This window comes from Rattus norvegicus, chromosome 1 (genome assembly GCF_021556685.1).
Source record: "Rattus norvegicus strain SHRSP/BbbUtx chromosome 1, alternate assembly SHRSP_T2T, whole genome shotgun sequence".
In the NCBI taxonomy this organism is placed as follows: domain Eukaryota; kingdom Metazoa; phylum Chordata; class Mammalia; order Rodentia; family Muridae; genus Rattus; species Rattus norvegicus.
The window spans coordinates 214,621,632-214,635,134 of record NC_141534.1 but is presented as its reverse complement, the minus strand read 5'-3'; the positions used below and the strand labels follow the sequence as shown (position 1 = coordinate 214,635,134).

The window sequence follows — 13,503 nt, the reverse complement described above, 5'->3', positions numbered from 1 at the left end:
ATCCCACCCAGTAAGGCCAGGACAATTACAGTTATACCCCCATCATGCCCCCACCTCATCCCCACCCCACCCCCATTTCCATCCTCTCTGAGCAATCTGAAATCTTTCTCAAGCAGCACAGACGAGTGGGAGCTTCCAGCCTGGGGTCCAAACCTGGCTTCATCCTACAAGGTGCTTGCTAGTGACTTGGGGGCAAGTCACTTCACACAAGTTCCTTTTCACACCTTGAAGAGCTGGAATCTCAGCGGCTAGGCCACCCCTCCCTACATTTCCAGGGCTGCCCTGGGAGCTCTGGAGTCTCCAGGGGCATTTCCTGAGCACAAGGCAAGTCCCCAGTACTATGCTGGCACATAGTAGGTGCCCAGTGTCAGCTGTCGCCCACCCCCAGCCAGTCTGTATTGTGGTTCCTGAGGGTGTCTGGAGTATGGCACCGGGATGTGGTTATCCAGAAAGTGCTGTGGGGGAGGGATGCACTTGCGCACTTGCAAAGCTTTTTCAAGCCTAAAGGACCCAGAAGAAACTCAGCCTAGAAGACTGGGGCTCCCATACAGCTCCTTCCTATCCTTATTACCTGCTGGTGTCAAGATAGAGATAAAGGGAGTCTCCACCCTGCTGGGCATGTGGGAACGCTGAGCAAGGAGCAGGGGCTAAAGTGTGGAGAAGGCTCAGGGTCCCTGGTTCTACACACAGAATTCCTTGAAAGTCATTTCTCTGACCGGCTCAGGAGGGAGCCTCTTCTGTGGTCTGATTCCAGCACAGTCGGATGTTGGTACTTCCCAACCATCCCAGTGACCTGCAAGGCTTGGTCAGCAGTCATCATGGTGGCCCAGAGCCTAGGCCCACAGCCATCATCTTTCGCTGATATGAAGCCCAGAGTTGCGATGTTGGGATGCGCGTGGCCCCCATCTTCCTCATCTATGAAATGGGGATCCAGTAATTTATTCATAAGCAGTCGGCACACAGCGGTGTGGAGGCAGCTGGGAAGGTAGGCAGGGGGGTAGCACAACTGTGAAGCAGGGGCTGGTCTCAGTGAACACTGCTCCATGCAGTGTAGACCTTGGGGCTGACTGTAGGCTGGGGTGAAGAGGGGTGCTTAAGGAGGAAGATGCACAGGCTTAGTTCCCATGAAGAGCTGGAGCAACCCCAGCTGGCCCCTGCTGTGTATCAGAAGTGCCAGCTCTGGCCACTGGCTGCAGTGGTCTTCAAGTGCCTTGTCAGCATCCTAGCCCTAGCCAAAGTGCCAACCTCTGGGCTGCCTATAGGAGCCCGCTGGTGTTTCCTGAGGAAAGATGGAGCCAAGGGTCTCTCAGGTCCTGAACAGAGCCATTAAGAAGGGCACTTGCTGCAGAGGCAGACCTGGGATGTTGTCAGCTCCCTATGTGGTGGCTGGGTCACATGGGGCCGGTTTACTGCCTTCTCAGAGCCTCTCTGCCCTCCACCTCACTTTAGGACAAGGATTTGCCCCAGTATCTTTAGGGAGATGAGGAAGGAAGTTCTGGGTAGGGGTGTGCAGAGCTAAAACCACTGTTGGCTTTGGGCAGCCACTTGACCTCTCTGAGCTCATCCCAAGTCTGTTTCTGAATAGGGTATTTCTAGCAGGCTGCAGGTTATAAGAGTGAACGGTGGGATGAGAGTGGCCAGGTCTGACCCCAGGAGCATGAGACTGTATTGTCATTGTCAGAGTATCTCCTCCCTTTTTCTCTTCCAGTACTGGGGATAGAACCCAGGACCTCACACATACTAGACAAGCGCTCTACCACTGACCCACACACCTCACACACACGCCCTCCTTTTTTTTTTTTCCTGAATTTCATTTTTAAATGAAAATTTCTCAGTCAAAAAAAGTTTTCTGAAGCCTGGTACTAGTGGCTCATGCCTTTAATCCCAGCACTCAGGAAGCAGAGGCAGGAAGATCTCTTGAGTTCAAGGACAGCCTGATCTACGGAGTGAGTTCCAGGACATCCAGAGCTACATAGTGAGACCCTTTCTTGAAAAACATTTTTAAAACAATAAACTCACCATATTTTGGGGCTCGGAGATAGTTTGACTGGTAAAATGTTTGCCAAGTACGAATCAGATTGAGTTCAGTCTCTAGCAGTCACACAAAAGCCGGCACTGGGGAGGCAGAGACAGGCAGTTCCTGGGGCTGACTTGTCAGACAGCCCAGCCTAAGCCTCGAGTCCAGGCCAGTGAGAGACCCCGTCTCAAAAGAAAAACAAAGTAGACAGCTCCCAAGGAAGGAAACCTGAAGTTGACCTCTGACTTCCACACCTACCTATAAACATACACCCGTCTACACACAATCATGCACATACACACATACAACAAAATTCAGGGGCTAGAGAGAGGGCTCAGAGGTTTAAGAGCACTGGCTGCTTTTCCAGAGGATCTAGGTTTGATTTGTAGCACTCACATACACTGTGGCTCACAACGGCCTATAACTGTAGTTCCAGAAGATCTGAGGCCCTCTTGTGGCCTCTGTGGGTACCAGGTACACACACACACACACACACACACACACACACACACACACACACACACACACACACACACACACAGCACATACATACACACAGGCAAAACACCCCCCCACAAAGCCACAAAATATAATTCATTTAAATTTAAACAAAGAAAATGTGTTTGCAGGTTGACAGAGCTGCTCCCTCGGATGTTCTGTGCAGACTGAGAGCCAGGGAGCTCTTCCTGTGCTCTGGTTAAAGCCAATAACCACAGCATCTGCCATTTGCCAAGCCCTCCCATTCCACTCTTACAGGGTAGGCATGACCTGGAACTCCTACTCATTCTGCCTCCGCCTCTTGATTGCTGGGAGTGCAGGTGCCTTCTACCATGCTCAGTTTTATTCAGTGTTGGAGAGTCAAACTTCATGCATGCTAAGCAAGCACTCTTCTGACAGATCTGCATGCTAAGCCCAGTCATAAGCCCCTTTTCATGGACAGTACTACTGAGGCAGAGAGACAGAGACAGATGGAGACAAGGACAGAGAGACAGAGACAGAGAGACAGAGACTAAGAGATTTGTCTAAAGCCATGAGTCGGTGAAGGGGCTAATCTGAACTTCAGAGCTGACAGAGCTGGCTGCAACCATGGGGTTTGGGCTGGTCCCCTAAAGGATCTTGTACATCTTCCTGTTTCGTCCTCCCTTTCCTTAGGGAGCTGTACCCTGACTTCAGGCTGTTTGTAGCAGGGCTGGAAGCCCTTTCTGGAGGGTGCACTCATGCCTTCCCGATATCACAGTTCCCGTGGCAGAATAGAGGAAGTAGATATTTAGGACTGTGGGATCTGAGCTGAACCAGCCTTGGTCAACCCTCAAACCCCACATATACATATATAGCAAAAGCCAGAGCTTGAAACCCTCTGGGGTTCTGCGGGTACCATGCCTGCTGTTCCACACCTTGCTTAGTCTTTCCTTTGTGTTGCCAGCCTGTGCCAGGTGTGTGACAGGGAACCCTGCAGGCATTATCAGAACCACAGCAAGGCTGAGGCAGTCTAGAATGCGTGTGTTCTCGCACTGTATTTAGTGTGTCCAAAATCACATCTGTAGGCTGGGCCAGCCCAGACTTGTACAGCAAGCCATTTGAAACCTACAGTTCTCACTTTCTGGAAACCCTATGCCTATGCTCAGTAAGACACAGTGATTGGGAACTCAAAACCAGACAGCTGGATTGAATGCTTCTTAGCCATGTGGTACATTAGCTCCACAGCACTCTGGTCTACAGAACAAACATGATTCTAACGCCTTGCTAAGAGGGTTAGATGAGGCCAGCTATGCGCAGACGCTTAGAGCTGTGTTTGGTGCTTAGATGTGCCCGGCGGGGTTAGCTGTTAATATTATCGAAAGCCCAGGACTCACTCAAGTCAAGATAGGTGAAGTCTTTTTGTCTTAGCACTGCCTCCCATCACCATGACAACTCTTCTCTCATCAACGTGGGAGCAACATCAGGAGAACCAGAAACCAGGAACCGGCTACATACCCTCATCTGCCCTGCCTCACAAAGCTATGTACCCAAGACCTGCGTGCCCAGGACCAGCCTCTTGACTCCAAAGTCACATGCTATAGAGAACCTCCCACCAAATGCCTAAGGTTTCAGTTCTACTCTCTCACAGAACCCTGATCCCAAAGAAAGCCTGCAGAATGCATGGTAGGGTTGGTGACCCAAAGCCCAATGCACCTGAATCACGTGGACATTTGTGTGTATATGAATTGATTGTATTTAAAAGTCAACAAGCTGGGCATCTGGGCATCTGTTTGTAGTCCCAGCTATTCTAAAGGCTAAACGGGATCTCTTGAGCTTAGCAGTTTAAGGCCAGCCAGGGCAGCATAACAGACCCTGTCTCAGAATTAACGAGTGACTCCGTGGTATGCTTGAAGTCCCGGGTTCGGTCCCTAACATCAAATAAAACTGAGTGAAGTGGCATATACCTGTAACCCCAGGAGCTGAACAGAAGAGAAGGCAACTACATATGGAATCTGAGGCCAGCCTGGCCCATGAGACTATCTCAACAAAAAGTTAGATAATACATTTTAAACTCTTAGTGGCTGTAATCCTAGCAGTTGTGAGGTAGAGGCAGATAATCCTTGGATACACAGTGAGTCGGAAGCCACCACCTTAGACTACAGAGTGAGACTGCTTTAGAAACAAAACAAACAAAACGGGAGGTTGGTGAGATGGCTCACCCATGAAGGTGCTCACTGCCAAGCCTGATGACCTTAATTCAGTCCCTGCAGTCTACGCTAGTGGGAGTATAAAACTGATTTCAGCAACTTGTCCTCTGACCTTCACAAGTGCAAACAGACACAATAAAGTTTTTTTCCAATTATTCGTCCTTTTTTTTTCTTTTCTTTTTTTAGGAGCTGGGGATCGAACCCAGGGCCTTGAGCACTTGCTAGGCAAGCGCCCTACCACTGAGCTAAATCCCCAACCCCTATTCGTCCTTTTTAAAAGATCTATTTTATTCTTTTATGTGTATGAATGTGTTTTGCCCGTGTATCTGCCTCATGCATGTCTGGTGCTCTTGGAGGTCAGAAGAGGGTACCGGATCCCTTGGAACTGGAGTTCTAGCCACCAAATAGGTGCTGAGAATAAAGCCAGGTCCTCTGGAAGAGCAGCACGTGTTCTTAACCATTGAGCTGTCTGCCCAGCCCCCATCTGGTTTGTACCCAAGCAACTCTGGGAGGAAAAGGTTTATTTGGCTTTCAAATATTACAAATTTATTACAATCCAAGAGGAAAGCCAAGGCTGGAACTCAAACTGGGTGAGAACCTGGAGGCAGGAGCTAATGCAGAGGCCATGGAGGCATGCTGCTTACTGACTTGCTCCACATGGCTTGCTCAGCCTGCGTTCTTATAGAAGCCAGGACCACCAGCCCAGGGATGACACCACCCACAATGTGCTGGGCCCTCCCACACCAATCACTAACTAAGAAAATGCTCTGTAGTCAAATCTTATGGAGGCATCTTCTCAAGGTCCCCTTCTCTCAGATGACTATAGCTTGTGTCGAGTTGACATAAAACTAGACAGCACAAGGTGGAAGATTCAGATATACCCTCAGCCAAGCAAGCCCTCTACAGGTCTGACCTCTCCCTTTCTTCTCTTGCCTGGGACTTGCAGGCTCGGGGAGGGGTGAGAGATCAGCTCTTAGGAACTGCAAGGGAATCAATCCACCAGCAAGGTAATTTAGCCTTCTTTGCCTTTGAGTGAAATGAGTACAGTGCATTCTAGTCTCCCATCCCAGAACCTCTTCTCCCCACCCACTCACAATACATGATTAACTTCTTAGCAACAACAGTCGTAAAACAATAGTCACCCGAGTCCAGATAATGGCCTGCCTGAGCTCCCGGGTCTTAATCTAGAATAATTTATACCATCCCCCTCAGGGAAGGGTTGAGAGTAGAACACTGGGGGAATTCAGCCCTCTTGATTCTCCGCCCCCCAACTCTATGGGATCCTATGTTAAGGCACTAAGTGCTCTGTGCTGATGAGCAGTCTCTGTCCTACCTGGTGCTTGGGATGTCGAAGAGGCAGCGTTGGCAAATGCAGCAACGCTGGAGTGTTCAGGGAAATACTGGATCATGCTTAACATAAATTGTCTGAAATCGCTGTGCCCATTGGTATCCTATGCTCCATCTAGCCACCCTAAGTGAGTTTTAGACTTGTTAAAAAGAGACCTCTGGCTGAGCAGTGGTGGTGCACTCCTTTAATCCCAGCACTCAGGAGGCAGAGGCAGGTGAATCTGTGGCTTTGAGGCCAGCCTGGCCTACAGAGGGAGTTTTAGAACAGTCAGGGTTGTTCTGAACCTGTCTTGGAAAGAGAGAGACTTTAGCAGGCTGGGAAATGACTCAGGAGGAAAAGTGTCTGCTATACCAGCATGAAGATTTGAATTCAGACCCCTAGCACTCGTAGAAAAAGCAGGATGTGGCAAGTGATTGACAAGGGAAGGTTGGAACACAGGAGACTGGGGTCCCCCAATGACAGGAACAAGACAGGAGGATCTCAGGACTCTATCCTGACACCAACCCCTGTTTTCATATGGGCTTACAGGGGTTAGTGCACCTGCACACACATTCAAAAGGAGGTTTGAGTATCCAGGCGTAATTATGCACATATGTAAGACCAGTATTTGAGAAGTAAATACAGGAAGATCAGGAGTTCAAAGCCAGCCTTGGCTATATAGCAAGTTCAAGGCCAGCCTGAACTATATGAGACCCTTGTTTCAGCCCCTTTCCCAAAAAATCTTACATCATTTTGTCAGGATTCCATCATGAAGCCCAGACTGTCCTCAACATGGACGGGCATGAGGTAATTTTCCTACCTCAACCTCCTGAGTGCTGGGATTTCATGTACATACAACCGCGCCTGCGTTTATCCACTGTTTTTAAAATACCATGAACAAGAGCACCTTTGGATCCAGAGGTGGCAGTGCATGAGTATAACCCCCACACTTAGGCAGCAGAGGCAAGAAGATGGAGTCCTGGCAAGCCTGGGTCACTCAGTGATACCTTGTCTCAAGAAGATGGAGAAGGGCATAGGGGAGGAGGAGAAGAGAGAGGTGAAAAGGGGGGAGGAAGGACCAGATACTGTGGCTCAGGCCTTTAATCCCAGCACTGTGGAGGCAGAGGCAGGTGGATCTCTGTGACTTTCAGCCCAGCCTGGTCTACATAATGAGTTCCAGGACAGCCAGGGCTACTTAGAGAAACCCAGTCTCAAAAAAAAAAGTGGATGAGTGGGAGGTGGGGGTAGGAGAGATGTAAAAACTTAGGTTCAGTTTGTAGCACCCACGTGACAGCTAGCAATTATCAGTAACTCTAGTTCCAGGGGATCTGACGCCCTCTTCTGGCCTTCTTGAGTACTGCATGTACATGTGGAACAGACATACAGGCAGGCAAAACACCCAGACACAAGTTTTAAAACTTTATTTTAGGGTTGGGGATTTAGCTCAGTGGTAGAGCGCTTGCCTAGCAAGCGCAAGGCCCTGGGTTCAGCCCCCAGCTCTGAAAAAAAGAAAAGAAAAAGAAAACTTTTTTTTTTCAGAGAGAGGGTGAGTGTGTGTGTCTCACTGTGTATCCCTGGCTGATCTGGAACTTTCTTTGTAGACCAAATTGGCCTTGAACACACAGAGATCCTGTCTCCTCCAGAGTGCTGGAATTACAGGCCACCACATCCACCTTAATAATAAATTTCAAAAGAAGAGGAAGAGGTGGGGTGGGGAAGGAGGAATACACTAGAGGAGCAACCATTTTGGCCAAGTACGCCTGAGCAGCTGAATGTGAGCTCAAGTGACAGGCACACAGATGCCCCTGAGTTAGGAATGTGATGCTCTGAACCCTGCTCACAGCTGATTACTTTCCCTTCCAGTCCCTGTCACTGCAGGGGACGTCATGGCCGTGGACGTGACAGAATATCATTTGAGCGGTGAGTCTCCCAGATAAGACCTCCAAGGACAACAGCTTCTGGCAGTTACACCAAGCTTGGGATGGGAGGTGTCAGTGGGACTTGAGTAGCAGCCTTCTTCCTTAGGTCACATAGCCGTGGGACATCCTCCTGGGACCATCGGGGTCTCCTCTTTTCACTGCAATGACTTCTTTCTGTTTCTTGGTTTTGGTTGTGTGTTTCTGCTTGTTTCTTCGGCAAGGTTCCATGTAGACCAAGCTAGCTTCAAAAAATATTTTTCTGCATTGTGTGTGTGTGTGTGTGTGTGTGTGTGTGTGTGTGTGTGTGTGCTGTGCATGTGTGCCTGTGTGTGGGCATACATGGGGTTATACCTGTGCAGATGTGTATGTGCATTTGTTTGTATGTGTGTGTGCTATGCATGAATGCATATGGCACATACATAGGGCTTTGCCTATGCGTGTGTGTATGTGCTGTACATATATGCATATGGGTGGGCATACATAGAAGGTGCACTCATCATCTGCGTGGGTGGACACGTGGTGGCCAAGGTGGACGTCAGGGTCCGCCTTCCTTGCTCTTCCATCTCGTTCAGTGAGGCAGGCGGTGTCTTCAGTGAAACCAGAACATGGTGGTTTGATTCGTGTCGATAGTCCACTTGCTCTAGGGACTCTCCAACTCTGCTTTCCAAGGCTGGAATTGCAGGCGTCTGCTGTGCCCACCACACCAGTATTTACATGGGTTCTGGGGACCCAAACTCTCAGCCTCACACTTGCGCACTGAGTGCTTTGACCATGGCATCATCTCTCCAGCCCACAGCCTCGAACTCTCTAGGTAGCCAAGGGTGAACCTGAACTCACGATTCACCTGCTTCCACGTTCTGACCACTGAGATTACAGACATGCATCACACCGAGAAACCCTTCTCTTAAGGAGATTCCCTGCTTGACACAAGGGGTTTCCCGGGAGACCCTTGACCCACTATTCCCTGAGGATGCCTGTGGCATGGAATCCACTCACCCGGGGCTCCTCCTGGAGTCTGTCAACGTTAGACCACATTAGACTCACTCAGCTCCCTGTCTGGGACTCACCCTTGCCTTTCTCCAATGCTTCTATGCAGCCCTAAGTTGGGAGATGGTCAGGACACTCCAGGACACTCCCATAGCCCCCATTGCCATGTGGAGAATGGTGTCATGACTGAAACATGGCTGCCATCTTTCTTCCAGATCCCCCCCCCCCGCCACACACACAATGAGAGAGTTGAGCCTTAGTGTGGAAAGTGACAGTAACAGATCAGGATGTGATACTGGATTTCCTAACCACATAGTCTCGTGTTCCCTACCTCAACAGCTCTCACCCTAGCACAGGGCCCACTGGCCCAGGGCCAAACTTCAGGGTGTGGCAAGGAAAACCCTTCTCAGTCCCCAACCAAAGGGCCTCACTTTTTATCTTCAGCCCCTCTGGTCTTCACACAGAGAATGTGGTGTGGCCTTATGACAATGTCACACACCCCTCGAAGCTTCCAGCCTCTGTCGGTGCCATTCTGCACCTGACTGTTCTATCTGCTCTGCCTGGCTAAGCCCTTATGCCTTGGGCGGAAATCTATAGAGAGGGCTGATCCAGCCAGACAATCAGATTCTCCTCTGCCCTTTAGCTTCTGCATATGAAAAATAGTGATCTTACGGCTCTCAGGGCTCACAAGGAGCCAACATGTGGGAAGAGCTTAAGCAAAACCTAGCAAGTAGTGATTAGTAAGAGAGCTCTTCTCGGGCTAGGTATGTATGATAGCACAGGGCTTTGATCCCTGTATTCCAGAAACAAAGGCAGATGGATCTCTGTGGGTTCTAGGCTAGCCTTGTCTACATAGTGAGTTCCAGGACAGACAGGTCTAGAGAGCTGTTGTTAGAATTCCTCTCCTCCCTCATCTCATTTCTAGTTTAGACCTCACTTCCACAGAAGAGCCCACTGTCCCGCCTGCCATTTCATAAAACCAATCAATAAATATGTATTTATTGTCATCACATGTCACCTGCCTGGGGTTTTCTTGGCCTTACCCCAGCTCTGCTCTCCGACTCTGCCAATCAACACTGGGTCTTTGGTCCTCAGCATTTACACCCTCACGTGCAGGGTTGCCTGACTCTGCTGTGCCTCTGAATGCGCTCCTAGTCTGCTTGAGACTGTGGACCTCTCTTCTGAACTCTAGAGAGGCCCTTGCTCCTGCCTGGCCTGCTATGGCCTAGCTGGCCAGGTGCTTTCCCATATCACCCCCAGTGTGTAGACTCCAAGGACATTGCAGAGTCTTGGCAGGCCTGGGCCTGGGCCCCTCTGTAGATGTGTTGCTTGTGGCTTCAGTTGGCTCCCAAATTCCATTCTGTCGCAGGAAAAGTCTATACTTAGTAGGGGATGAATCCTTCCATACAGTCCCTTCCACTCTCTATAACTAAAAATGACTTAAACGCCTGAGCCTCTAGCCCCCATTTACCAAGTGCTGGGATTCCAAGGGTGTACAACCAAAATAAGCCTAGTCTTCCGAGCCCTTGTCCCTTTGCTGTGTGATTTTTTTTTTCACATTGAAATCATGTGGATGTATCATGTTGGAGAGTGATTTTCTTTTTTTCCTTAAAGCTGACAATAGGGGTAATGTCTCCTATAACCCCCATCCTCACGACTGAAGTCATCATTTGCAAAAGCCAATGACGTTCCTGCCTATGACAGAACAGCCAGCCCCCACCAGCTCCCTTGGTGGGACCTTCAGGATGTTCTCAGATCTCCTCTGTTATAAATAAGCCTGCGTGACTCACACTAGACATAACATGTGTTGGGTTTTTTCCCTCTCAAATAATACATCCTCTGGGGTGGGACCACTGAATGGGGAGGGAGGTGTTTGTCATCTCCACTCTCCCAGAGAGGCTGGCAGCATGGTCATATTCCTTGTAGCCAAGGTACCTGCACCCAGATGCTGCCACATCTCAGCTGTGTGGCTGTGTTAGTCTCTGGTTTCCTCTCCTGACAGCAGAGAGTGCTCCTTGCTGGAGGAATGCCTGACTGTAGGTTCTTTGGACGTCGGGGAGCAGAGAAAGGAGCCCCTCTGGTCCATAGGACTTTGTCCCCTCCCTCCCACTGGGCTCAGGTCCTTGGCCACCACTTCCTCTCTGCTGGCCACAACTCCTAGCCCCTGCTGCCCAGCCTGCCATACTTCCTTTTATTTTATTTTATCTTATGTGCATGGGAGTTTTGCCCGCATGTATGTCTGTACTACTTGCACATTTATGGTGCACACAGAGACCAGAAGAGGGAATCAGATTCCCTGAGACTAGAGTTGCAGGTGGTTATGAGCCACCATGTGTGTGCTAAGACTCAAACCAGCCTCCCCCGGAAGAGCAGCCAGTGCTGGTAACTGCAGAGCCTCCTGCCTTCAGCCTCCTGCCTTGTCTCTCGCTCTTGCTCACATCTCAGCCTTCCTGTACTCCCAGCATGATTTCCAGCATTCTGTCTGATGTGTCTATGTGCTCGCCTGGCCCCACTCTGACCTCTGTGCTACTTAAGCTCGGGAACGGGACCTGGGGCTCGTTCACTCAGTGGTGGCTCCTCTTGCCCATAAGGTGCTGGTGTGTCTGCACACCCAAGGTTTAGTGATCAGAACAATGCTGTGGGCATTATTTCTTGTTGCTTTATTTTGATGTATCCATTAGATCTCAGTTTCCATTCAGAGGAACCAATCTCTACCTTGCTGTTGCAAGGGAGCTAAGCCAGGTCAAGACCAGGCATGGCACTGGTTAGTACCCTGGTTCTATCCGGGGTCTGGCTGCTAGAGGTGCACCCCAAAACTACTTATTTCCAGCTTTGTGGCCTTGGGCAAGTTCTTTAGCTTTCTCAAGCCTCAGTTTCCCCCATTTGAGCTGAGTACAGTGTAGAACTGGAAATGGTTTGAGAGTCCTCTCTGTCTGTGTCACCTGCCACATGAATCCTCATGTCTTGGTGGCTTCCTTAGGGCATCAGAGCCATGTTCTTAAGCAGAGTGAGGTCAAATCTTTAAGCACATGTAGCCCTGTCATTGCCCACACACTATACAAGGTGAGGAATCACAGGAAATGGTTGAAGGAGCAAATTACTATGTGTGGGAACAGAGAGGTCCCCATGAAAACAGCAATGCCCATGGCACTGGAGGAAAAGAGCCTCTGAATTCTCTTCAGGCCAAGCACAGCCTGTGGCCACCTCGTGTGGAACTGGTGCATTGGCTTGAGGTTAGAGATTTACTGAGACATAAACTGCACTTCCATAAGCTGGGGGTTGCGGCTCACACTTGTAGTAACAACACTCAGGAGGCTGAGGCAGAAGGATCACAAGTCTGAGGTCAGCCTGAGCTACACAGTGAGACCCTGCCTCAAAACAAAACAAAATTCAGCTACTACACAATTACCTGGGCATGGCAGGAAAGGCCTTTAATCCTAGCATTGGGGGGGGGGGCACAGGATGATCAGAAATCCAACCTCAACTATGTGACAAGCTCAAGAACAACCTGGGTGGGAGGCATGAGACTCACTATGAAATTCACCTCTTTAAAATGTACATTGCAGGGCTGGAGAGATGGCTCAGCAGTTAAGAGCACTGGCTGCTCTTCCAGAGGTCCTGAGTTCAATTCCCAGCAACCATATGGTAGCTCACAACCACCTGTAATGGGATCTGATGCCTTCTTCTGGTGTGTCTGAACACAATGACAGTGTACTTATAAGGGGATAGCATTTAAAATGTAAATAAAAAAATTTTAAATGTACATTGCAGTGGCTTTAGATTAATGAGCAGTCAATGAATTTTGAGAATATTTTCATCATCCCAAAAAGAACTCAACTTTCCCCATTTACCAAATTGAAAGAGTTTTTTATTGTTTTTAACTGTATACGTGATGTGTGTGTGTGTTGTGTGTATTTCTCTCTGTGTGTATATTTCTCTGTGTGTATATCTCTCTGTTTGTGTATATGTCTGTGTGTGTGTGTCTGTGTTTGTCCCTGTCTGTCTGTGTGTGTGTATATATATATATGTGTATATCTGTGTGTGTGTATGTCTGTGTGTGTATGTTTATATGTGTGTATATGTCTCTGTGTGTGTCAATGTTTTTCCTGTGTGTGTGAATGTCTTTCCTGTGTGTGTGTGTGAATGTTTTTTCTGTGTGTGTGTTTGTGTGTATGTGTGTGTGAATGTTTCTTCTGTGTGTGTATGTATATCTGTATGTGTATGTTTCTCTGTGTGTGTGTGTGTGTGTATATGTATATATGTGTGTGTATGTGTTTGTTTCTCTGTGTGTGTATATATATGTATATATGTGTGTGTGTGTATGTTTCTGTGTGTGTGTGCGTGTGTGTGTGTGTGTATGTATATGTCTGTGTGTTTGTCAATGTTTTTCCTGTGTGTGTGAATGTCTTTCCTGTGTGTGTGTCTGTGAATGTTTTTCCTGTGTGTGTGTGTGTGAATGTTTCTTCTGTGTGTGTGTATGTATATATGTGTGTATGTTTCTCTGTGTGTGTGTGCGTTTGTGTGTATATATATGTATATATGTGTGTGTATGTATGTATGTTTCTCTCTGTGTGTGTGTATATATGT

General features: G+C 48.7%; 1 protein-coding gene across 2 annotated transcripts in view; it reads left to right on the top strand.

The window, feature by feature from the left end:
* Syt12 (synaptotagmin 12) overlaps positions 1–13,503 on the top strand; it is a 30,337-nt gene that overhangs the window by 1,099 nt on the left and 15,735 nt on the right. Inside the window, 1 exon segment of one of the 2 annotated variants that reach the window (NM_138835.1) lies at positions 7,874–7,930. The exons of the other annotated variant lie outside the window; for it this stretch is intronic. Within the exon segment in view, the coding sequence (NP_620190.1) occupies positions 7,897–7,930 (34 nt within the window). The 5' untranslated portion in view covers positions 7,874–7,896. 2 annotated transcript variants of the gene reach the window in all.